This window comes from Pezoporus occidentalis, unplaced genomic scaffold (genome assembly GCF_034315485.1).
Source record: "Pezoporus occidentalis ecotype Australia unplaced genomic scaffold, CSIRO_AGI_Poc_V1 ctg23, whole genome shotgun sequence".
Classification (NCBI taxonomy): Eukaryota; Metazoa; Chordata; class Aves; order Psittaciformes; family Psittacidae; genus Pezoporus; species Pezoporus occidentalis.
The window spans coordinates 7,462,240-7,486,764 of NW_026914180.1; the positions used below are offsets into that span (position 1 = coordinate 7,462,240).

Below are 24,525 nucleotides of genomic sequence, written 5' to 3' on the forward strand. Positions count from 1 at the left end.
TTCCCATGACAGCAAAAGCACAGAGACATTTTCACTGCTCCTATACCCTTCACTTAACACCAGGATGCAAAGTGCAAATCCAAGTTAACATGACTGGCCAGTGAGGCAAAAGCAAAGACATGAGAGCAAAGACCAGCTATCCTGATGAAACCTTCCAATGAAAACTGGATTTGCTTTCAAAGAAGGAAGGGCCTTCTCGTCAGCTGCAACTTAGTATGCTGGAAAAGCATATATCTGAGGTGCATTTAATCACATACAGAATTACAAATAATAATACAAAATACAAGAAACACTAAATGGTAATAAAAGAAATAATAGTCACAGATCTGTTCACTAAAAATATACACCACAATGTATGTCTAATGCATGAAAGCTAAACAGAAATATGGAACTATAGCAGAAAAAATAATACACTTGCTGTCTTACCAAGACTCATTTCTTTGCTGAGTATAGACCTCACCTCCCTGAAGTATCAGAGAACAAGATGTAGGAAGGATTAATCTTTAGAGGAAGTGAATGCTTTCTTACTCTTTATCCAAATTATTAAAAGGACAATACCCTTATGTAAAAGCCAATTATCAAGCCACATATAATAAATTTTAAGGGAGCCTTTAAAAATGTTTTTGTTCTGCCACTTCATGATTATACAGAATTCCCCTGAGCTACAGGCAAATATATGAGTAGTCAGTATTTAAGCAAGTATTATCAGAGCGGCTGTATTTGATATCCTCTCAAACTGCAATGTATGCACATCCTTACAGTGTTCAATATTGATTTAAAACAAATTACTACTGCAAGTAAATGTCAACTCATCACTAGTAAACCACTGAAAACATACTAAGCCTGAAATTCTCAACTGTTGCAGTGTTTCTTTGAAGTTACTCAGAAAAAGTGTATCATAATATTGGGCTAAAACATTTATAAAATGCCATCACAAAAGTACTTACAGCACTTAAATCAGTGTTTTTCTAGTCAAGGGAGGATATCAACATATACAAACTTCTTACAATCAGTGTTTTTTAGAAAGGAGCCTTCTATCACGTCTACTAGTGGGTACATTTTTTTTATAAAGCTGTTGAGTCTTCTTTCCTATGCAAGTGTTTCAAGTGTTTGTCTAGCCTTATTAATATTCCTAGGAGTGGGATTGTCTCATGTTTTTGACTGCTAACACTGCACTAAGTTTATACTATGAGAAAGTATTCCTCCTTCCCCAACACAAGGTTTGCAGATAATAAAAATAAACTCCCCCTCTTTCTTGTGGTTATGATGTTTATTAGGACTGCTTTAATCCCCAGTGCCCGTGTCACTACTCTTCATCACTCTTCTAAGATCTCTTCTGAGCTGTTCTGTCAAACTCTCCTGAGTCTGTGGCATGGATACTCCTATGACTGAAGTCGAGAGTTTGGAACAGATGTAGACAAAACCTTGTGACTGGAATGTGTCAAATGCTTTAGCAGCATAAAATTCATAAACATAAAATGCAAGACTTCTTTTTAATCATCATTTAAAAAAAAAAAAACACACAAAAAAAAAATCTTCAATTCCTGCTGGCCCCATTCTTGTTGTTCAACACAACAAACCAACTTTCTCCATTACAACACGGAGCTGATTAAAAGTAAAGCCAATTAAAAGTATTGCCAACCTGTTATTTTCTCTTCAAACTAAAAGTCCAATGGTACTTTTTCCTAAAACAAGAAAAGTTAACCCCCCATTTCACAACAGTTAGAAAAACCCACACCATTTTCCAAACAAGGCATTCTTGGGTTTTTTTAGACTAAAATATGGCACATCAACTGGACTCTTCCAGCAAATTCGGCAGAAAGGTTTGCCACAGTCATTATTCAGGAAAGAATAGCGATGTTTCTGCATTCTGCTGTTTCACTAGATAGCTGTTGTTTGTTCATCCTCAGGCATCTGTCAAAGAAGTCTAGCATCTAAAATGCCATTTTCATTTTAAGATTCTTTACCAAAGTCGCACTGTTCACACATCACCACAATGCCTTCATTTAATTTCTTCAGAAATTCATCAAAAATATTACCCTACTACTTTAATGGGATAATATTTTTCAACGAGGATAAGAGAAGCATGGCATACTAAATGCTTGACCTTGCTCATTCTCTTGGCAAGTATTACAATGGAAAATATGAGTTAATATGACTAAGGGTATCCCCTCAAAAAAAAAGTGAAGTTTCATTATTTGCTACGACCCTGAGACATTAGAAGACTGTAGTTACTGGTATAGGGACTTTGGAAGGAAACTTTCTGCACAATATCATAACCATTCGACAATGAGATACTACAATCCCAAAGATTGATTTGGTCTATTTTCACATGGAATGATAATAGATGCAATAGCCCTGTAACCATCCTGCTAATACTGCATAACTCTGTCTGGAGGGCCCACACAGAGGGAATAGTCCAGGCCTGCTTTCTGTGAAGAGATTGTTGATAGGTTCTCTTTATTTTGCCAAGCTGTTTATGGACACATGGACATCCACACCCCAAGAAAATAAGCGCTAGCACACTCCACTTGGGTCTCTAAGCCAATCAAAAGTCTCTAGACTTTTGCTAATGTAGGCAGACTCTCAACCACCAGCCTACCAACGAAAATGCAGGCTCCATTTCTTACAGCTCGGTACTTGTCACAGAGTTCATTATGAAACATTTTTCTGGCTTCTGAACGGCTCCTACCAGACCAGACATTTACAAGATTTCTCTTTATATTTTAATCTTACATACAGATGAAGCCAAAATTCTAATGAAGACACTACAGATGCCATGGTTAGTGTGGAGGCATGGCTTCTGGATCCAGAGAGAAGTAAGACCAAACACAGGTCCTAACATCCATTTTTACTTCCACAGAAGCTGGCAACATTTGAAGAATCCTTTCTTGCCCACAGCTGTCACCATTCTGCAGACCCAGTCGTACACATGAAAGCAAACACCACCTCAAGCATGCTACAAGATGGCCTATTGGTCCAGTTCAGTCTTTGGAAATCAAACAGCCCCTTCAACAGTCATAGGAAATACCTTTCCTTCCACATTATCAGGATACTTTATAAGAACTTTTTCTTTCTGTAGTCATTCAACTGTTTCACAGGATACTCTTAGAAAAAGGTCATTGAGACCAGACATCATATACTTTCCCACGTTAACTTCTGCTGTAAAATAATGTGACAATTACCCACACCCCAGCACTTATGCTGCTCTAAGGACTGCAGGTTATGTGTCAAATAAGACTACGTCTACCACACTGCCAAGAAACAGCAACTGACACTATCCTCAGAAAAGGGACTACAAGAAACACCACAGCATGCTTTTGTCCATTCCCTGAGAGCCATGCATAGGCTGTTTCGGTAGGGCTCCACAGCGTAGGGCAGAAGCCTCCTCTTCTGCAGCCAGAGACTCCAGCCACAGCCACGGAGTGGTCTTCCCAACATCCATCTCAAGCTGAACTGAGTATTCCTATTCCTACCTTTGCTTTTTATTGCAGAAAATCATGATGTCCCAAATACGTTTTACATGGGTTTTAAAGTTATCCTTACTCCTAGTGATAAATAATACTGGCTAGCAATTAGAAGCCCTAGCTAAGATTACTGAAAAAAATCTCAATTGATTTACACAGGACTAAAATGAGCAATTCCCGGATGCATTCCACCAAGTGGAATTAAATGAAATCGTTTCCCATTTTTTAGTGTATGCTTACCCACATAATACAAGAAAAGACCAGAAATAGACCTGCAGAGAGCAATCATGTTTTGGAAATGCCCCCCACATCACCACAGTCAAGGAGAGAATCAGGGCCTGATGTTAGCCATCAGAAAAGGCTCTTAGCAAGCCAGAAAAAGACTGCTGCATCCAAACCCTGTAGCTGGGGCTACTGACTGAGGAGCTGCTCAAGAAGAAAGGGGAAAAAAAAGGAGGCGGGGGAGGAGAGAAGGCAGAATGGGATCATCAGGAGTTTGGCAAAATGAAGCTCACCCACCGGGAAGGCAGGGGAATGTACATGCATAATTTTACATGGATTAAGAGTTTGTGTCAAATCTGTGATGTGCTGTGGTGAATTCTTATACTGCAATGAGTCATCTTGTCTGACAGTTGCCGGGGAATTAAAGCAGTTATTTTTAAAAAATTATATGTCCTGCTTGACGCTTTATACAAATAGCCTCTTAAAAAATTAAAATGCAGTCAATGCATTTTTAAGTATAGAAAAGCTATAGAAGGTACATTTAGGATTCTCTGTACCACACCACAAACATCCATTCTGAGCTATGAAAACCTAAAGGAGCCTATTGATGTCCCTTAGAGAAACATCGATCTTTCTAACGCTCCCAATCCAAATCCTGCAACAAAAATTAGTTTATTACATCTGCCTTCTATACAGCATGAAAATATTTCCCCCTGAGAAAAATCAAACACAATGGAAAGAGGTGTGCTAAAGTTAAATTCCTTCAACAGCAAAGCATATTTGGTTTGCTAGAATAAAGACTATTTGAATCAAAATTACATCATTCCCCTTACAATGGGGAAACAAAGGCAGGCCAATACCCTTCCAGAGAAATGCAGCTTGTTGACTCACAACCATAGGTGTACATTGCGCAGCTGGTTTGGCAAGGGGAAGCATGGCTGGCTTCTGCTCCTGCACTGTGCAGCAGAAATCATGCAGACGTACCCTGAAGCTGCAAAGGGCAGCTCCTTCCAGTGCATGCTCTCATTAGGAATATACTGCTTACTGCCTGTTTTGCCTATAAAACTGACACCCTGTTGGCAACTTTCACACATCCTTGGGAGGAGTTTTTCAAGTATGTCTGTTGTGTAATACAGTAAAGATCATCTGAATGATCTATTAAGTGTAACCCCTGGGCATCAATGCTGCTCAACATCAGCTGGCAATAAAGGTATATTTACAGCATGCCTTCGGGACAGCTGTTCTGGGAACATCCTGGAGTTTTGCATAGCCTATTTACAAGGCATTACAATGTGCTTCAACTGAGTGAGGAGAATCCTTTCAACACACCACCACCCATTAAAAGCCCTTAGGTCCAAACAGCACAGTAAAGTGAAGTAGGTAAATAATAAATAAATAAATAAATAAACTCCTTTCAAATTCCAGTGCTTTAAAACACAAAGTTATTAACTCATGAGTGAACTTAACCTTAATCGAGCTACTATTCCTCTTAACTTGAGCACCATCTGAGAAACAAAACAGCTGATCTGAGAAGCTTCACCTTACAAAAAAAGAAAATCTGTTGCCAGAGTTCTTGATTTTATCATAATTCCCATGGTATTTGGTATATTTTCTTTAAGCCTTAGATCTTGTACATAACTTACATGAAAGTTTCAGCTTCATGTGTTTTGAGTAAATTAGCCCTCTTTTTGACAGAAAAAGATGTGAAAACATGAACCAACTGCACACTCATGGCTCAAAAAAAAACAAGCAAATGTGAGTATTGGATTTCTTAGTTCATTTCTCACCTAAACTCAGAAAGTATTAACACTGTCATTGTGCAGGTGATACCCACTTGCTAAGCAGAGCACTGTCTCTCAAAGAGTGAATTAAAAGGATGATTCTGTGTCCCAAATCACAGAGGTGTGCTAGTTATTGAAATTTTCACACTTTGAAACCTCCCCACGGGTGAAGAGTCAGCTGGCAAATGTTATGGCGAAATAATAACTAGAGGAGCTAACTACAGTTCTCTGGCCCCAACCCAGGGACTACATGTGGACAACAAAAGACAGAACTTATACCTAATAAAACAAAACCTGAGCAGTCAATGACCCAATCCACCCAACCAATATTACTGAATATAATCGAGCCAGTTGTTACAAGGAAAGCTGAGGACCAAATTAATTAGCTGAGTGCACATCCAGTGCCTTTGGGAGTAAGTAATCACCCATTAAAGATCTGCTGACACTTTTCTGAAAGGATTCTTTCGAGAAAAGTTCAGACTTCTTTAAAAAAAACCCTGCTATGTCTCATACATTTAAAATGGAAGAGGACTGGAAGTATAGCATGGAATATAGGGAGAACAGTTTCTGAGCAGGATGGTTTTCACATTTTCCATGTGGCGCCTGTGGTTCTCTAAGTGTTTCTGCTATTTTATCTGACACTTGGATAAAATACTGGAAGAACTATAAAGCATCTTTTCCCAATTAAATTTGGCTCAGGAAGTAATTGGAAGGGCAATATAACCTATAGCCTTAAATTAAGGAGGAAATGAGAAAATACTGGGGGGGGGGGGGAAGCTTTTTCCTTTAAAACTGTGTGTTTTTAAGAATGGAGGGGTTGTAGAATTACTTTTTGTTAGCAAGACTGCACATTTCTGGACTCCTGGTTTTATTAAAAAAAAAAAAAAAGTTCTTCAGTTAACAAGCCTCGAGCTATTCCAAAAAACAAGATGATTCATCTATTTCCACCCAGTGCAATTTTATATGTCGTTAGTAAACTAAAGCCTCATAAAATTCTAAGCAGCCCCAAAGAACAGTTACTGCAGAGTGACATGTTGATTGCATCAGCCTAGGAGGGCTGTAGTTTTGAGCACTGCAAGCTTTAGTACACTCAGTTGGAACCACTAGTGTCAAAGAACACGTATGTAACATGCTACTATTGGGCAAATTTACTCACACACAGCAAAACAAATGTCTTTGGAATATGTGCTGGGATAAGGATGATTCCATAACTTCCAATTTTCATAAAATTTAAACTGTTACTGTGCCTGTATGTTCTGAGAAACACTGAAACAACTTCCTCTTCCCAAAATGAAGAGAAAACACCGTCAAAAAGTGTGCTACTGATGCCTTAAGCTGAATGTAAAATTACATGACAACACATCAACGTGAAAGTCATTCTTGGCACTCATCACTGCGCTAAGCTACCTGCCCATCACTCACTCCTTGCATGGGGCAGGTAACCAGCACGCAGGCACAGAGGATACTGGTAAGCATTTCTGATTCTGACTGCTCTTCACCTTCTAAATTATAATGAAACTAACAAAAACAAAAAGGCCATTTAGACCACAACAAAGGGGAGGTAGAAGGCATGTGGTTTGCCCACAATAACCGAGGGGTTAGGACTGCCGCAGTGACGTGCTTAGCAGAACACCAAGTAAACACCTTCCAGATGAAGTGCTCCTCCCTCTCAACTAACAAGCAGCATAGAACTGCCAAAACACTCATAGAAAAAAAGAAAAAAAAAAAGGCAGTTTGCCCTATCATGTAAAGAGCACGTGTTACCTGTCCAGCAGCCACTTCCTGAGGTTCCCCTGCCAGCAGCTCTGCCGCGAGTGGGGCCATGCCTAGCGCACAGCTGAACAAGGAACTCAGAATGTGGCTACGAGGAAGGGGGAAACACCATGGCCGAATTTAAATGTATGCTGACTACCAGTGTGGACTGTAATTACAGCATCTGCACAGAGCCTGCTGTGCTAGTGACACAGTAACTAATGGTCTGGTCACACGGACACCAGCTATTTTATGTTCAATTTTAAGATGCATTGCGTGGGTAGGACCTGCGCTATTACACAAGACACTTACAAGAGCGAGGAAGGAGACAGCTTTAGCTCACAGCCAAGAAACAATCATGCAATAATCCTGCCCATGCTCCTCTTTTCCACAAAGCAGCAGCCTCCTTTCAGAAGCTGTTCCTAGAGCTGCACTGTCCGTATCAGGTTCTGGCATCTGAAAACTTGGTTGCTTGGGTAGAAGTGGCAGCTGTAAGACCCACAGCAGTACCAGAACTACAAAACTCACACGCACAAACAGTACAACAATCCAATTCGGGCACTCAGCATTTGAAAAAACATTCTCCTCACAAGTCTGACTCAGAAAAGCACTTTTAAAAAGGGGCACAACTTACAGCAGTCACTCAACTCCCAATGTTATCAATGAGACCCAAAAACAGGCTTAAGCATGCAGCTCTCTGTGTACCGCCTTCAACAGTTTCCAGCTTCACAGAGGCAGCAGAGACACCTTAACACATCACAAGCTTGACACGTGTTAAAACCTCAGTCTTGTGAGCTGTTGTGTACATGTGGATCTCAGTGACTGTCAGCAGACTGGCTCATTACAGTCAAGCGTATACACAAGGTGCTGCACATTCAGCGCATGAAGATGCACAAAGTTGCCTTGAAAACCATTTAACTCAGAGCTGGCATGGCCAGAGGATGATCAGTCTTCTACAGCACAACAAAACTGTACAAATTACTGATCCCACGATCTGCAGGGATTAGTTTTGCGAACATGCTAGGAGTTACAGCATGGGTGCCTAAAGGTAGCAGCAGTGAATCATTTTATCTTCTCTGGCACTGAGCGTCATGTACTTAACTAAGAACACACCAAGAGTGGCTTGGGGGAAGACACTGAAACTGGGATTCTGACCCTTTTTCCACCCACATCCCAATTCCAACTCATCTTCATTTAGGCTGCCACAGTCAGAAAACACGAGCCATCCCATCTGCTGGGTATAACATCAATGACACAGAAGGGAAGATATTGTCAGGGGGCTAAATTCATTCCAGCTCTAGATGCAGGGAAGTTATAGCACTGCAGAGATGTCCAATTGCAAACCACATCCCACTTCCTCAGAGCCTTCTTGGATTATGCTACAGCAACAGAAACTGCACCGTAAAACTGTATTACAACTTTAGTATACTGAATTAGCATATTTCCCATTGAAGGTCTATACCAGTTTGATTTTGGTCTTCTGCAAGCACTTACTAACAGCTGCTTTAATTAGTATCTCATTGGTATGTAGACAATGATCTGATACACATCAAAAAGCGCTTTCTGCATAAAGCAAAAACGTTATGTATCCTGTGATACAAACAGTCCTTCCTCCCACCCTCAGTACCACAGATAAGGGCCAATCGACTGGCAGTGCATCACAGAAAGGTAATATTGTATTTAAGTCCTCTTATTTCAGGTTTTCAGGGCACCCTCGGGGAGGGGGAGGCACAGAGATGAGAACCACAAGCAATTCCAGTAGCTCATTCTCTTCTTCACCCTCAAAGCGTTAAAAGGAAAATACCATGTCAACATCAGCTCCTCCCTGCTGATGAAACTGGCTCGAGCGCATTTTAGTTTCTGGCTTGAAGCCCTTACAAACCGTTACAGAAAGACAGAAAGCTCAATATATCGACCACTTCCAATAACTAATTTGGGACGCTATGGGTCATTTGTCCCTTCTGTTAAGTGCTGTAGCCTCTCTGTGAATGAACCCTGATATTTGGTGGGGCTTATTAAGAAAAGGGGGCAGCTAATAGCAGATCTGCGTTTCAGGGAAGAGCCAACCCTACTATCAGTATATATAAATACTCCCCACTCTTCCTCTGGGAGGACCACGTTACATCTGATACACGAAAACCGTCTCCAAGACTGATGGTGGGCGCACAGTCCACGCCCCCCCCGCCGCCCCCCCCCAGCGAGGGATCCTGACAGGCTGCCTGCCTCTGGGTCCCGAACCGAGCTGACACACATGGAAGCAGGGAGCCGGAGCCCGGCTGAAAAGCGGAGCGGAGGGCGGGCTGGGGCTCCGGCTCGTCCTCCAGCCACGGCAGCAGCAGGATGCGGGCTGCAGGAGAGCCCTCCCAACCGGGAACCGGCGGAGCATCAACAGCGACCACGCCAAGAAAATCACCACGAGCTCTCATTTATACATTAAATATATATATTTATCTCCCGCAACTGAAAAAAATAAACCGTTTCCTTTCAGCGACCCAACTAGTATTGTCCAAAACGACCTTCTCACGGGGTGTTTTGTTGCAGTCGACACACACACTGCATGGACTTGGTGGCGAGGCTCTCGACACGGTCAAAGAGAGGGGGCTTGCACGCAGGTACACGGCACATTTCCGTGAAGCTGCATTTTCCTGGCAGGGCAGGAGCCCCTCCGAGCCAGCCCCACGCATTTTTCCACCTCCCGCACTCCACCGTGCGAGGCAGGGGCGGCCAGCGCAGCCGCCAGATCCCCTCTGCCTCCTCCGCCGGCGACAGAAGAGGGGGAATTCACAGGTAGAACAAAACATCCGCGCCGGTGCCCTCCGCCAGCCCGCCGGCGGGGCGTGGGGGGGATCCGTCAGGGAACCCCGCGGGCGCCCCCGGGGCCGGGTCGAGCACAGGGCCGCAGGGCCGGCGCTGCTGTGTGAGGGGAGGGGAGCGCAGCGCAGCGGGCCGGGGGCTTCCCGAGCCGCTCCGCTGCCGCGCGCCCGCGCCAACCGCCGCCCGCCCCAACCGCCGCCCGCGCGAGGGCCGGGCCCGCCCCGCCGCCCCTTTACCTTCGGAGAGCTCCAGCTCCAGCTCGGCCAGGCGGGCCCGCACCTCCAGGGGCAGGGACACGCTCTCCAGGCTGCGGTCCGCCATGCTCGCGCGGCGGGGACGGGCTCTCCCCTCCTTTGGCTGCCCCCGCTTCTCCCCCCTTTGTCCGCGGTTGAACGGGGAGAGGGAAGGCGGCGGGGCCGCGGCGGGTGGCTGAGTCCTCCCCGCGGTCTCAGCCGGGCATGCAGCGGGGGGGAGGCGGGCGGTCCGCGCGGGAGGACGGGGCGCTGAGGGTGGGAATGCGGAGGTTTCTCCTCTCCTCCCCTCTCCTCCTCCTCCTCCTTCGCCGCCTCCTTCAGCGGGGCCCCGCCATGGCTGCTCCCGCCGCCCGCCTGCGATCGCTCCGCATCGGCTCCCAGCCGCGCCCGGCCCGGGCCGCCCCCCACCCCCCGCTGCTTGGCACCGCGGCGGCGATTCCCGCCTCGACTCGCAGCGCCCTGGCTCCGGCCCGCTGCTCCCCGCCCGGCTCGGGCTGGCGGCGGCGCCTAGCGCTGCGGTACCGCTGCCGCGACTGCTGCTGGCCAGGCACAGCAGCGCCGCTGTCACATCCACGTGACCGCGCCGCCCCGCCACACCGCCGCCGGCCCACAGGGGGCGCCGCAGAGCTGGCCACGCTCGACGGGGAGCTCCGCGGCCGCGCAGCGGGGCCGCCCGGTCCCGCCTGCTCCGCGCTCTCAGCCGGCTGAAGCCCCCTCGATGGCTGCGCCCCTTCTCTGGGCTCCCCTTCCGCAACAGGAGCGACCTTGCTTCAGTGCTTTGCACGTGGGCCGTGGCTCCGGAGTGAGGCTGGCCGAGTGTGCTACCGTTTATTCACCCAGCAGCGCTGCCTGGAAGTAGGACTTCAGGTCCCCGATCTACCGAAGAAGAGGGGAAGGGAAGATGTGCTTAGGGCACGCAGTAACTTGGCACCAGAAAGACGGCTGGCACCCCAATACCCTGCATCCTGGTTTTCTTCCCCACCTGCTGAACAGCTAGCAGCATACCCTTATTTCTACCTATATTGCCTGCATTCAGCCAGTGATGGACTGTGCAGTGCTCAGATGTGCTGTGAAGTTGGACTCGATGGTCATAAGGGTCTTTTCCAGCTTAAATTTATTCTACTTTACCCTACTCTACTCTACTGTACTCTACTGTGCTGTACTCTGTCTTATTCCAAACAAGCCGTGGCAATTCTGGTATGTCCGTCACTAAACCATTTCCGTAAGAGGTTAGCATAAACTTAATATAATGAAAAAGAGCAGCTTTTTCACTGTGTCCGTGCTCAGCACCAGCATGTGCTAATTGACGCTGAACCCATACCTGGAGAACTTGGTAAAGGGGCCACGCCTGTGCTCTTAATAACCGCTCTCCAACATGAGAAGGAACTGTTTTGAAAACATTCAATAAAACTCCCTTTCAGATCAACAAATATGTATTCACAAGGAGCATCTTCCTGTCCGGGTTTTTCTCCCTGTACATGTTTTCTTCCAGTTTTTTGTTTGGGTTAGGTTTTGCTGGATTGTTTATTTTTAATCTCTCACAAGAAGGATGGAGCAAGTTACCACAGTATCTCTCATTTTAATATTCTGTGAGAGTCCCAGTGGCAGAACAGATCTCCATAGGACTCAACATTAGCAAGAAGAAAAAGGCACAGTCATCCCCAGGCCAACCCTGGCTCACCAGTTTACCATTTCAGTCCGTGAAAGAAAAACAAGGACATAGGTGTTTCTTCAAAAAAAGTTTAGGCTGCACCTATCCTAAACAATGTAATTTTTTAATACATTGTGGAACAAAAATAAATTACGTCATATTACCAGCTGTGCTGAACTGGCATCAACACTGGAGCGATTCCTGCAACGTGTGCAGGGCTGGTGGTTTCCCCTGTTTTCGCTGGTTACCAGCCCCAGACACAAGAGACCTGTTCACACCCCAATCATGGCCAACACCAGCATCACTTAAGCCAGACCAGTGGCAGAACTGGTTGGGATACTTTGCTGAGGTTGCCTACCATAAACAAGGCTTGAACGCACAAAGTCCCTGTATTTTATGGTGCTGCTATTTGTTTTGTTGTCATGTATGTTGATTTCTAGTAACCACTCCTGGGCTACTCTTTAATGCACTCTAAGATGAGAGCCATCTGGGTTGCCTGTTTTTACCAGGGTCATTACTTTCAGCAGTAGGGCGACACACACACACGCCACTTAGGGCTGTGCGAACACCTCTCTCCCAGCACTGTGCTGCACAGGGGCTCTGTTTGTTGAGCGCTATGTGTTTCAAATACAGACATTCAACATATTATCCAGGTCTTTCTTGTTCACTACATCAAGACGCAAACAATGGAAAGCAATTAAATCCAAATATGCTCCAGGGTTCCTACCTGAGAATCTGAGGTTTGTTTGTTTGTTGTGTTACATGGAATGAAATAGGCTGAAGGTATCAGCCTTCTGCAGGAGCAGTTTTTTCAAGTATGATGGAGGCAGCCAGGAGGGAGGCAAGGGAATGCTCTGTGATGATCCAGCTTCCTTCACTAATACCTATCTCTGCGTTGCACCTTTACTTCCCCAGTCCTCATAGGAGCTGATTATTGTAGTCATTATCTGATCCGGACAGAATCTGTACCAGTGGTGTTCACCCTTGCTTTCCAATTTTTTCCTTTGTGGAGTTACATAAGGGAACCTAAAGAGAAGTATTTTAACATTCGCATCATTGTGCCTGAAATTTTCTTGGTGCTTCCATAACAAGCCCCATGTTTCAGGTACCAGGCACTTTTAAAGGGAGAACAGTCACCTGGGGTTGGTACTCATCCATCAGAAATGGAAGTGGCTTAACTTGGTAGACCCTCTGCCAGGGTGATGTGCTGGGTGGTGGCTCCTTGGAGCTTGGATGGAGGCTTCTGGGAGTTTTGGGGACTGTGGCCCCCCCCACCCCGGGCAGGCAGGGCCAATCCAACACCTGGGTCTGGGCACAGAGAGGGGAAAGGGATGTGGGAACCTTGACCTGGCGCTCCACCAGCCAAACACCAGTACAGGGATGCACACGGGGACATGGGAGCTTCCTTTGGAAAGCCCATTTGCTCCTCTAGAGCTGATGGCAAGAGGAGACAGTTCTTACTTATGCAAAGTATCAGTGCCCACACTCCAGGAGTGAAATCTCCAAGCATATGAATTTGCATGATGATTTTGATGGAACACTGAAATTTCAGTGGAAACGAAGCAAGTCAGGAGACTTCACTGAGCTGGTTTTAATTCATGGATACTTTCAGATTTATGGATAAGAGGCTGCATCCTAATCATCCCCTGGAATGAGGAGTAGAAATGTTCCAGACTCCAAGAAAAGCAGGGTACTATTTGTATTTTGAATGCAGGAGTTAATTAGCAACATCAGGGTTTGTACAATGCTTTTTTATCAAGGCATGTTTTTCAACAGGCATGGCAGCTTCATTTGCTTTCAGGAGAAGAAATAAATCAGTGATGCGTTTTCTACGGTGGAACTGGTCAACACAGCTTACAATTGTCTTTGTACACAAATGCTTTCATTATTATTGGATTATTTACATGCAATAGCCCACTTGAACATGTGTATCTTCATGGAAGAAAGATAAAAAGTGTATCTTTATTTAACAATACTTACTGTAATGGTTAAATCCTGTCAGAGGCTATTTTCTGTATAGATCACCTTATGGTGTCAATAGCTGAGTGAAGCTTCTGAAGAACCAGATAGAATTGACCTTGACTAGATAAAAATTCTCCTTCCTAGCTCTCTCACAGCAAAATATGTGTCCAATTTTGCAGAGATTTAGCCCAAAGATGGGTCTATACCAGAAAACATTCCCAGCATTGTAACTTTAGGAACATGGTAAGACACTAAAGACATTGAGAAAAAAGAAAAAACTCTTGTGTAGATACCGTTACCTTGACCTAAAGAACCTAAAACGATGTGTGTGTCTTCTGGACATCACAGTAAAAGCAAGAGGACCATGTCCATGAATGAACAGGTCAACTTCTCTTCTGTCTGTGAGAGTGAGGAGTCAGGATTTGGCCAATGTAGCAAAAAACAAAGTTAAAAGCAGGAAGTGTTCACAGAAAAACAACAAAAATAATCAGCTGCCTGGAGGGACTGAGTTATGAGGAGAGATTAGAAGAGCGCTTGCTCAGCTTGCTAAGCAGCAGCAAAGGGATGGCCCAGATAGCTGCCCACGATTATTTGAAAGGTGGAAACACCAAGGAAGTTGAAGGGGGGGGGGGGGTGTGTGTGAAGAAATCAGGGAGAAGAGGAAACAATTTTGGATAATCAGATGGAAATATGAAAGGGAGCTGAAAAATGTATCAGGGAAAGCTTCCAAGGGATGAGTGGTATTAGACTGCAGAAGAGAAAAGGCTCTCAAAGGAAATGATGGAATCCTCATAATTTGAAACATTAAAACCAGAGTAGACAAAGCAATCATGAATATGCTGTAGGAAATAATCCTGCTGTGGGATGGGATGAACATGCTTGTCTGGCACTGCTTATGCGAAGATGTACTGCTTCTTTTTTTCCCTGTTAAACTCAATTTAGTTTTTCCCCTTCACCTCTCTGCTCCCACCCCCTCTATTTGCATCTGTCTGCATCTTGTACACAAGTCATGAAGTGTATTATTCTTTTTACAGTATCTATCACAAATGTGGCCGGATGGCTACCTGCTGCCATACTGCAAACAGCAAAAAAAAAAATTGATTAGATGCATTAATCAAGTTACCTCCGTATGGCATGCAAATGGTTCTGCAATTATTTCCAAGTTGGGTTCTAATTTCTTCTGACACTTAAAAATTAAAGCATATCTCATCTTTCTTCTCATGGGGCAGGGCAGGGAAAGGAAGGGAAGGGAAGAGGAAGGAAGGGAAGAGAAAGGAAAGGAAGGGAAGGGAAGGGAAGGGAAGGAGAAAGGAAAAGAGAAGGGAAAGGGAAAGGAAAAGGGGAAGGGAAAGTGGCTCACCACTTCTCACATATGATTTTCGTTCTGTTATGCTACTCAGGCAAGGATCAAGTTCCCTTTCTCCAAGCTGTTTGGACACCTTAGATCCCTTTAATTACCATGGGTACGTGACAGATGTGAATTGTTGCATATCTTGGCATTTGTTTCTCTGCCTTAATATTTTAAAACAATATAGATGTCCCTCTCTTAATTCACCATGGTTTATGGAACAGAAGCCAAATGAATCCTGTAAATGACTGACCTACCTCAGTGTACAGAAAAAAACCTGGACTACTGAGAGGAACTATGTCCTTTGGTCATTTTCTTCCTTAACATCGTTGTAGACAAGCTCTGGTAGTGGGCGAACTGAGAAGTTCCTTTCTTTGCCTGTCCCTGTGCCAGAGCTTACTGGCCTCATAGCACAGCTGGCAGAAGGGAGCATAAGTTCATGCCTGAGCTCCTTCTGCACAGAGTTTGGCATACTAGTTCACATGCTGATGAAACTGGATTTGAGCTAAGATGCATAAAAGGGAACTTTTCTTGGCTAGAAGTGATGTGCTGCACAGGAAAAGGAAGGAAAAGGAAACCTTGGGAAACATAGTTTCCCTTAATATATTAGATACTTCTCTCTCCACTTTTCATTTCCATTGTTCTCAGGGGAACAATTTTATTACTATAAATTTTAAAGTATTTTTTACAATAGCATTTTGTGCTTTTTAATAATTTTCATACATCTTTCTTTTTATTAAAAGCAAAAATGTAATGAAAAGCCTCTCCTGGCACAGCTTAAATTAACTTTGGTTTGAAAGTTAGTCTCACATAAGAAGTGTTTATTAGGCTCCTGCAGTCTGGCAAAGCCCATTTACACACCAAAAACATCCTCTCCACTGCTGCATTTGAGGTAGGAATTGATAACACATTTCCCAAGTTCAGAGAAATTGAGGGAACTGGCATCTGAAGATAGGAAATGTCCCAACATTCTGCCACAAGATCCCAGCACATGCACACACAGAGCTGGTCTCTCACTGCACCATGAATCTTACAGGAATAATAGTTGTCTGCCCTTTCATCGAGGTTGAAGCCTCAGGGAAGTTTACAGTTCTCTGAAAACTCAGTGGGTTTTCTTAACTCCTTAAACTAGATTTAGCGAATCTTTCAATCTACTGAAATTAAAATGTGAAATTGAGTCTTTGAGAGCAGATTTCCTGGAGTGAATTTTTTTCCATTTTTTCTGCTTTTCAATAGTGTTGGATTGTTGGTTATTTTTAATAAAACATAATATATGGAAAAGGAACTACTAATTTTCCATAGCTTGCCTGCCTGTTAATGCAGTATATGTATTTTTAGCAACAAAAAAATCAGATTATTGATCCTGTTTAAGAAGGTGTCATACAAAGCTGTTGGCACATTGTAGAAGCAATGTAAGTAATACTCTGACACTTAATACACATCTCTATGATGCCCATCTTTACCTTTCCTAAAGAACATTAAAACAGCAGCAGATCAATGCTAAATTAATGTACAAAAATAACTTCTAATACATGGAAAACATCTTAAGATTCTTTCTGCTACCACATGGATAAACTCCTTATCAGGCATGCCTCAATATTTTCATGGATTCACAGCAAACAACATGAAATATCCTTTACAAAAGATATTATAACCAAAGAATATTTTGCTCAGTTTGCAGTATCTGAGACAGGTTAAATCCATTTCAGCTTAATTTTTCTCACCCAAAGTTAGAACTAATGTTACCATCTGCAACAATGATGTTTTAAAACTCTTTAGAGTGTTTTTGGTGGTTTGAGATAGCCCAGAAGAGTTTCATGCTTTCTTGGAGATAATCAAGATTAAAGATTACTCATTGTTACTGCAGAGTAACAGATATTTATACCAAGACACTTTAATAACTCTGTGACTTCAAGTATCGGTTGTTACAGAAAAAACACACTCTTCCCTTAATTGTTTTCCCAGCTGACATGGGAGTTAGTTAATTACTGATAAGACTTAGAACATCTGTACCACCAAGGTGTAGAGTTTGAATTATCAGTGACTCTTGGAAGCAAAAAATAGTTCCTTGCTGCCACATCGAAATGATCCATTTGAACAATAGTGAGAAAATTCTGAAATGCTTTCACAGTGTCTATGGCACCATCTTTACATTTTCATTTTCTTCTTACTTAGCAACCAAAAAAAAAAAAAAGCTTGGATTTTGTTCTGAGGAGCTGTGTTATAATTATCTTCACAATCTGCTCCAATTGTATGCTATCTTACGGCTGACATCTACCATTAGCAGTTTTGCACAAATGGCAGTAAAGGTATGACAATTACCCATCTCACTATTAAGCTGCATAAAGTAATTTCTTCTCCCTTTCTGGAAGCTAGAAAGCCCTTTCTTTTCTGAGACAGTAACTTGACTTTTGAGAAAATACTGCTGTCATCATCACTTTCATCTTCACAGTCCATGCCCAGGGAGGCTGTGAATGCTCCATCCCTGGCGGTGTTCAAGGCCAGGTTGGACAAAGCCTTGGGTGGCATGGTTTATTGTGAGGTGTCCCTGCCCATGGCAGGGGGATTGGAACTAGATGATCTTAAGGTCCTTTCCAACCCTAACTATTCTATGATTCTATGTAAGAATATAACTTGGCTAAATAGAAATAAATAATACTTAGATTCACTATTAGCTCTTTAACACCTTTTAGTCTGTGCACCTTAGTGCTGGCTCAACAGGATCTAGATATAAGTTTCAAAACACAGGCACACGTTTTGGTCAGCCTTTAGCAAATGCAGTTCAGACTCGGGGATGCCCTCTGGGAAGTCTATACTCATGATACTCCTAGTTGTCCCAAGACTCTTGCCCCATTCTGTCCAGGCTCTTCACCTCAGAGCTCTTTTCATAGGGAAGCTGACAGGGTTTTTTTGAGAAAATCTTCTCATTTGATCGTGTTCTGAAACTCCCATTCTTATTTTTGTCTCGGTAGGAGCCATTTCTTCCTTCCAATGTTACCATGAATCTCGGAAGGATGACTTCTAGCAATGACTTCTCTGTGTTCAGGTATGCAGCATCAGCTTCTCTATGGACTGAAATCCTCTAGGGCTTGCTGAGTCCCGGAGAAAATTTGCAGGGAACTATAGTAAAGCTTCTCTGTAGAAATACTTTTCCTGAAAAAGCTGGCTTGCTACTGTCTTGTAAAACTTTACCCTGGAAAAACTACTCTCACTGACCCTTTGCATAAAATATCCTGCCAGGGCTACAGTGGCAAGTGTTTGCTGTTTACATAGCCCAGAAGTTTTCTTCTTTGGATGCCATTTCCTTACTTGGTTTAGGAGTTCAAAACCCAGGGTAAAACACTACCATGGTTTTGCAGGCAAAGACTCCAGCATGAAGCCACATCCCCAGTTTTTATTTAAGGTGTGTGATTTAGGGCAGCACAGAAGAGAAACTTATGTATCTTTCTTGTTGTTGCTGTTTAATAATTATGCGGAAGTTGAATTCAGTGCTGGAACAAGATTAACCAGCAGTTGTTTTGGTTTCTGTGTGCTCTCTGAAAATGCTTAAGTCATTGGTTTAGTCTTCACCTCACTTATGCAGCAAACGAATCAAAGTGTACCCTTCAAGTAAGAAAACAGCCCTCAGTATCCCTGACATGTGGGTAAATGCACCCCATGGTGCATGCTGCAGTTACATCTGGCAGCAGAGGGGTACCAAACAGCTGGGCAGCTCCGCTCAGAGCTGCAGAGCATGGCTCACCACATTACTGCTTTTCATTGTGAGTGGATGTTTTTCTTTCCTCTCTCAGCTAAAAAGGTTAATGTTTGACTATTTATTCGTCTGAGCCTCCTTAAAGGCATGAGATCAGCCGACCATTTTAATAACAGTAGACAGTGCTTCCTGCCCCCTTTTTCTCTCTGGACCTGGGAGCCATTCTTACCAGAAAAGAACTGAAACTCCACAAACACAACGTTGATGGCCTACAACCCCATGTCAGTGGCTCAGATTAATCATTCCTATACTGTTTAACATCCAGTGACAAGCCTTTACATTTGTGGTTTGAATAGTCTTGGAAATTCAGGTCAAGATTGACAGCTGAGAATTTCAGTTCCCAAGTTTTAAATTACTTTTTTTTTTCATCTTCCTAATGCTTTTAAGTCCAGGCACCTGTCTAAGTTCTGTTGGCTTCCAGGGGCATTGGAGCTGACAGTGAAATCACTTTGTTCCTCTGGGAGAAATCGTCCAGAGAATGGGGTAACATCTAGCCCTGTAGAAATAGAATTATATTTACTTACCTCATCAGGTGTTGTGAGGACCAGTTATTTAACAGCACTTGCGTAGTTCTCTAGGAAATGCCATGAATGCCACAGATACCATGTTTATCTGATGATAAACATTTCATTATCAATATAAGAAAGCAATATTACTGAATAACTAAGACAATTCTTTGCGTTAAAGTGCCTCCAGTATTTCCATTTTTAAGAAGAATGTCCTTGAGAGTTTAAAAAAATGTCCTCTCACCATAAGTAAGGGGACAGCATTTCACTTTCTAGGATTTAAACCCTGTCTTTCAGAGAAAGCAGGAGAGCTTAGTGTTCTCCAAACAGGGCAACACTTCATCCCCAGAACTGGTAACCTTTTAGTCACACGCTTTGATCTTGCTCCATTCTCTTTTCTTGCTTTATTTCTGCTGTTTCCTGGTCTGATTTTTAACTGATCTATTTACTGACCTTTAGAAAACTTCCCTGCATCACTTCAGGAGGACTCTTGCTTTGACTTGCAATGTTATCAGATGAATGTAGTGCCGAACCACTGAGAGTAACTGAGTACACAGCCACAGGTTTGTCTGGGTGATAACGAGAAGGAAAAATATTAGATAGGCTGAAATTCAAACCTTTGGATATTTTTGGTGCAAGAGTGTATAAGAACACCTTTATTTTGATGTGAGGTCTCCAGGTCACACGGGTCTAACTACAGACTGCATCTAAGCAGTTTTAGTTAAAACCCGTCTAAACAACTTTTATTCCAAATTCAACTGGAGTTCTATCAGTTAGCTTGAATCAGTTAGCAACTAATCAAAACTAAGATGAGCTAAAAGTACCCTTAATCCAAAATAAGTATGGTTACACCAGTTTAATCAGTGTCACTGTCTCTAATACAGAAGACTTAGTGCCAGGCTCTGTTGAAATAATTCATTCAGATGAAATTCTGCCCAGGGGAAGGTTTCAGGTAATTTCTTCCTTCTCCCCAACCTTCTTTTCTTTCTCACTTCTTTTGTTACTGGTAAGAAAAATTTCTTCCCATTGGAGACATATTGTGTCCTTGGGTTTCTTTTACTAATTCCTTTGAAAAAATAACCAGTTAGTATTGCAGGTAAGAATCTGATTCATATTTTTTCCAAGGTTTCACCTCTGTCCGAGCTGTGATGTTGATTCAGCACAGGTGAGGTAATTCGAGATTTTTTATAATGCTTTCAGGGAGTTCATCTGAAAAAAAATCCTGATGCGACAATTTCACACATATAAGGGAAGAGGATATTATCGCCTCTTAGGCCAGAATAGTCAGTATCTTGGCTGAGTGCATTTGCAGGATGAAAATACAGATTATATGAATTTGATATTCTTCTATGTAATGTTTTCGTTTAGAAAATACTTTGGTTTTGAAGACACCAGAGACAACTCATGGACCATGGACCAAACAACTCATACATTGTTTCTCCCAGATCCCCAACTTAATTTTTCAGTCAGTTCTTTAGCCAGATGTCTTCATCTTTTCTGCCACTCATAATCCCTGCTTCCCACAGCTCCCTTGTGCCCTGAGGGCCCTGATGCAGGGTTGGGTCTTTGTGGCTTTGTTTCTGAAAAGCCCCTGCTCTTTAACTCAAAGCCTTGGGCAGGGCACATCTCCAGCCTAAGTGGCTTTTTTTGCACTTTCTGCTCAGCCTGGATGAGGAATCAGCCTGAGCTGCAACAACTGAAGAGCCTAGGACCTTCGAGGGGGCCTGTCCCTCAGGACTGGTGTTGAAGGAGCTGCTGCTGGGAGGTGAGGAGGTCTGCGCCGACAGAGCTGCTGGCTCTCAGGCTCAGGCCAAGAAAGGGAAGTCAAATACTCCTGCTCTTAGGAACTGCTGTTTACTTGCCTTTCCAGAGAATACTAATGGCAGGATCTGGTGGCATCTGCTCACCCTTTGCTAGTGACACCTGAATGGCTCACCACTTACCCTATTATTTGAGCTGACATTTTTCCAGGCATGTAAAAGGATGAACCAAATGTTTGTCCTTTCAGGCTTACTTCTGCTACAGAAAGGAGACTAAAAACCCTTGTCTGTGTCATCTTGGTTTTAATTATCATGGGACAGGAGTGCTTTTTGTGTACCTTGAAAGCATAAAATAGAGATTGCAAAACAAATCATTGTCATTATGTGTAATGGATACTCTTCAGTGAAATAGCATTTTTTGTACATTACAGTGTATTCACTCATGGACAATAATGTTTATTTATTTATTTATTTGCAACTACTTCAGAAGTGGTGCCATTTAGGGGAAGGCGTAGTATCTGGGTTTCAAGTACAATGGATAAATTTATGGAAAGGCATGCATCAGAACAAGGGATCTGTACAATGCAGATATGATTGATTATTACAAAGAGATCACATGAAGGGTAAATTACTACTTTTAACAAAGTGGCGTTTAAAAACTCCTGAATTACTCTGCTATGAGCTCTATGATTAACTCAGAACTTCATATGCTCTCAGGATTGTGTCTTGTCATGTCACTGTATCATGGAAATAGTTTTGCCCTTCCTTCAAGAATCTAGATTATTATTGTTATTAGGAGTGAAATTCTATAATGTTTCTTCTAACACAGGCTTAAATGACACTAATAAAACATGGTACTTAGTTTATTAGTATGTCAATAAGACATTAAAATAATCCATACACAATTCTAACTGCAATTGGTAGTATATTAAGGGCCTGAGTTTTTTGTTGGGAGACAGAGTAAATACCTGCATTTTTCAACTGGAGTTATATATATATATATATTGTGGAATGATGACTACTAGAGATTTTTACCACTAAATGGCTACTGGAATTTTTTCTTGGCTTGGATTTATATCCTTTTTCTTTCAATGTAAGATGAAAAATATACATGTTTATTTTCCTCTGATTGTTTTTATATGGTAAATATACATCAGAATTGTTACATTTGGCTTTCCCTGTGGGAGGGCTTGAAAGAGAGATATCTTTTCACTGCCTTCCTACCCTAATAAAGGAGTGGAGCACTACACCTTAGCACTCCTGGGCTTGAGCCACTGTGTGACAGACAGTAATTTGTGTCTGCCCACTATCCATTTCAATGAAGGCTACAGGAACATAAAGGACTGTAACGCTATTTTCCTTCTTTGTGCGTCACTTATAGAAGCTAAAAGATGATATCCAATGCCAAAATAGATTGACACAAGTAAAAGCTATTTGTTTGTGGAAAAATCATCATCAAGACTTATATACACTGAGTAGAAATGCCTTCAAGGAGAAGGATGGAATGTAGTTCTTAATTCAGAACTATCAGATATGTAACAAGATGGTTTCTGTCTTTAATGAGTGCAAATGGAATCAGAGCCAGTGCAGTTCATGTTGAGAGATAGCATAGGAGGTGCAGGATCAGGAAATGAGGATAAGAGTATGGTTAAAATGAGAACATGGAAAGGACCTCCTCACAAACCTTAACACAGAGTTTGATATGTAGATTGCCTTGATACTTGGCCATGCCTCTTACAAGAAATGGATATAGACTATTATTTAATATGATTTTTTTCATACAAACATCAAGCCATGTTCAGTAATGTGCAAAAGGTCAGGGAGGAAGCCCTGAAACCTGAGCACTCTTCAGCAGCCTGGGTTGCTGGTGCTCCAAGGGATTTCCAAACCCACAGGAGCATCCAGCTATCAAGTTACGCGTCTGTCTTTGGAGAACAGGATTCATTGTATTGTCCAGTGAAAAGGTAACATCTGCGAGATAGCAACAGTGGCATCAGTGTATCCTGACTGTGATTATTCTTAACCCAAATCACTTCATGTAAAGGGTGCCTGGTTCAGCACAGAGAGAGGTAAGAACTGCTTTCGAAAGGTTGTCTACCATCCCTGACACTAAGATGCTGATTCAACATCTGAAGCAATTAGTGCAGGAAAAAGACCCTTGAATTTTAATGTCGATAGATTCAAGTAGACTGTTTTCCAGGAGTGCTGAGCTCTTCTGGCTCCCATTAAATCCAGAGCAAGATGCTGTATTCAGCACCACTAGAGACCAAAGCAACCTTTAAAGACCTTTGGAGATCCATGTTGCAAGCATGCAACTGAGCTACCACTGCAGAGGCTGGCAGCCCTTCAGTGAACAGTACCAGGTGCTCCTTTCTTTCCCAGAACTGGAGCTTGAGGGTGCTGGTAGCAGCTTATTTTCATTGAGTCCAAAACAGAAAAAATGGCAAGTGTCCACCTTGCAGGGAAGACTGTGGCTTCTGCTTGGACACTCTCAGCAACAGCTGAGCCACTGTCACAGAGCACATGGTCACTCCTGCCAGCTGGTTCTTCACAGTGTTTTACTTCACATTTCCCACACGTGAAGGGCATGTACATGGTTAGCTGCAGTGGCTCAGGTGGTCTGTGGTGACCTTAAACCAGGGAAACTCAATCCTGTGTTTTATCCTACACTGTCTCCCAGTCTCGTAGATACATCTTTTTCTGTCTTTATGAAATCTGGATTCTAATTTATGTTCTTTAGGCACAGAAATAACATCAACTTCTGAACACATTTTGAGATGTACCTAACAGGATACAGCTTAGCGAACATGTGAAACAGTTTTCCAGATCCCTTTGAGCAAGCAAGCTATATTTGCATCAGTACCATCTTGCATTAATTCCATCCACACAGCAAGAGGTTTCTGAGTATTATCAGTAATACTGCACAGAATTAACACACAAAGTCCAGTAAAAGCAGCACCTGTTTCTGTGCTGGGCAGTGAGGAAATGTCTCAGTAGCTATTATACTCCATATTTCTTTCAAACACTTCAAGCAATTAGTTCTGAAGACACTGGAACTACATTCAGATAACATGCATTTTTCCTTCTTATTTCTGGTTACAGGGGCTATTGTTTATATGGAATCCTTGAAGATTACAGATGATCAGGAAATTTCAGAGATTTCTGTTTCCATCAGACATTCTGGGAGGACAGCAAACTCTTGGTTTCCCTTGTCGTCCTCAAGGGTGACAAGGTCAACATTTATGGAAATAGGG

At 42.9% G+C, this 24,525-nt stretch overlaps 1 protein-coding gene across 4 annotated transcripts in view; it reads right to left on the reverse strand.

The window, feature by feature from the left end:
- Positions 1–10,723, reverse strand: part of DIP2C (disco interacting protein 2 homolog C) — a 320,370-nt gene extending 309,647 nt beyond the window's left edge. Inside the window, exon 1 of one of the 4 annotated variants that reach the window (XM_062621536.1) lies at positions 10,273–10,723. In XM_062621536.1, the coding sequence (XP_062477520.1) occupies positions 10,273–10,357 (85 nt within the window). In that variant the 5' untranslated portion in view covers positions 10,358–10,723. The remainder of the gene's footprint in view (positions 1–10,272) is intronic. The other 3 variants (XM_062621534.1, XM_062621535.1, XM_062621537.1) reach the window with 3 other exon arrangements.
- Positions 10,724–24,525: the final 13,802 nt, after the last annotated feature.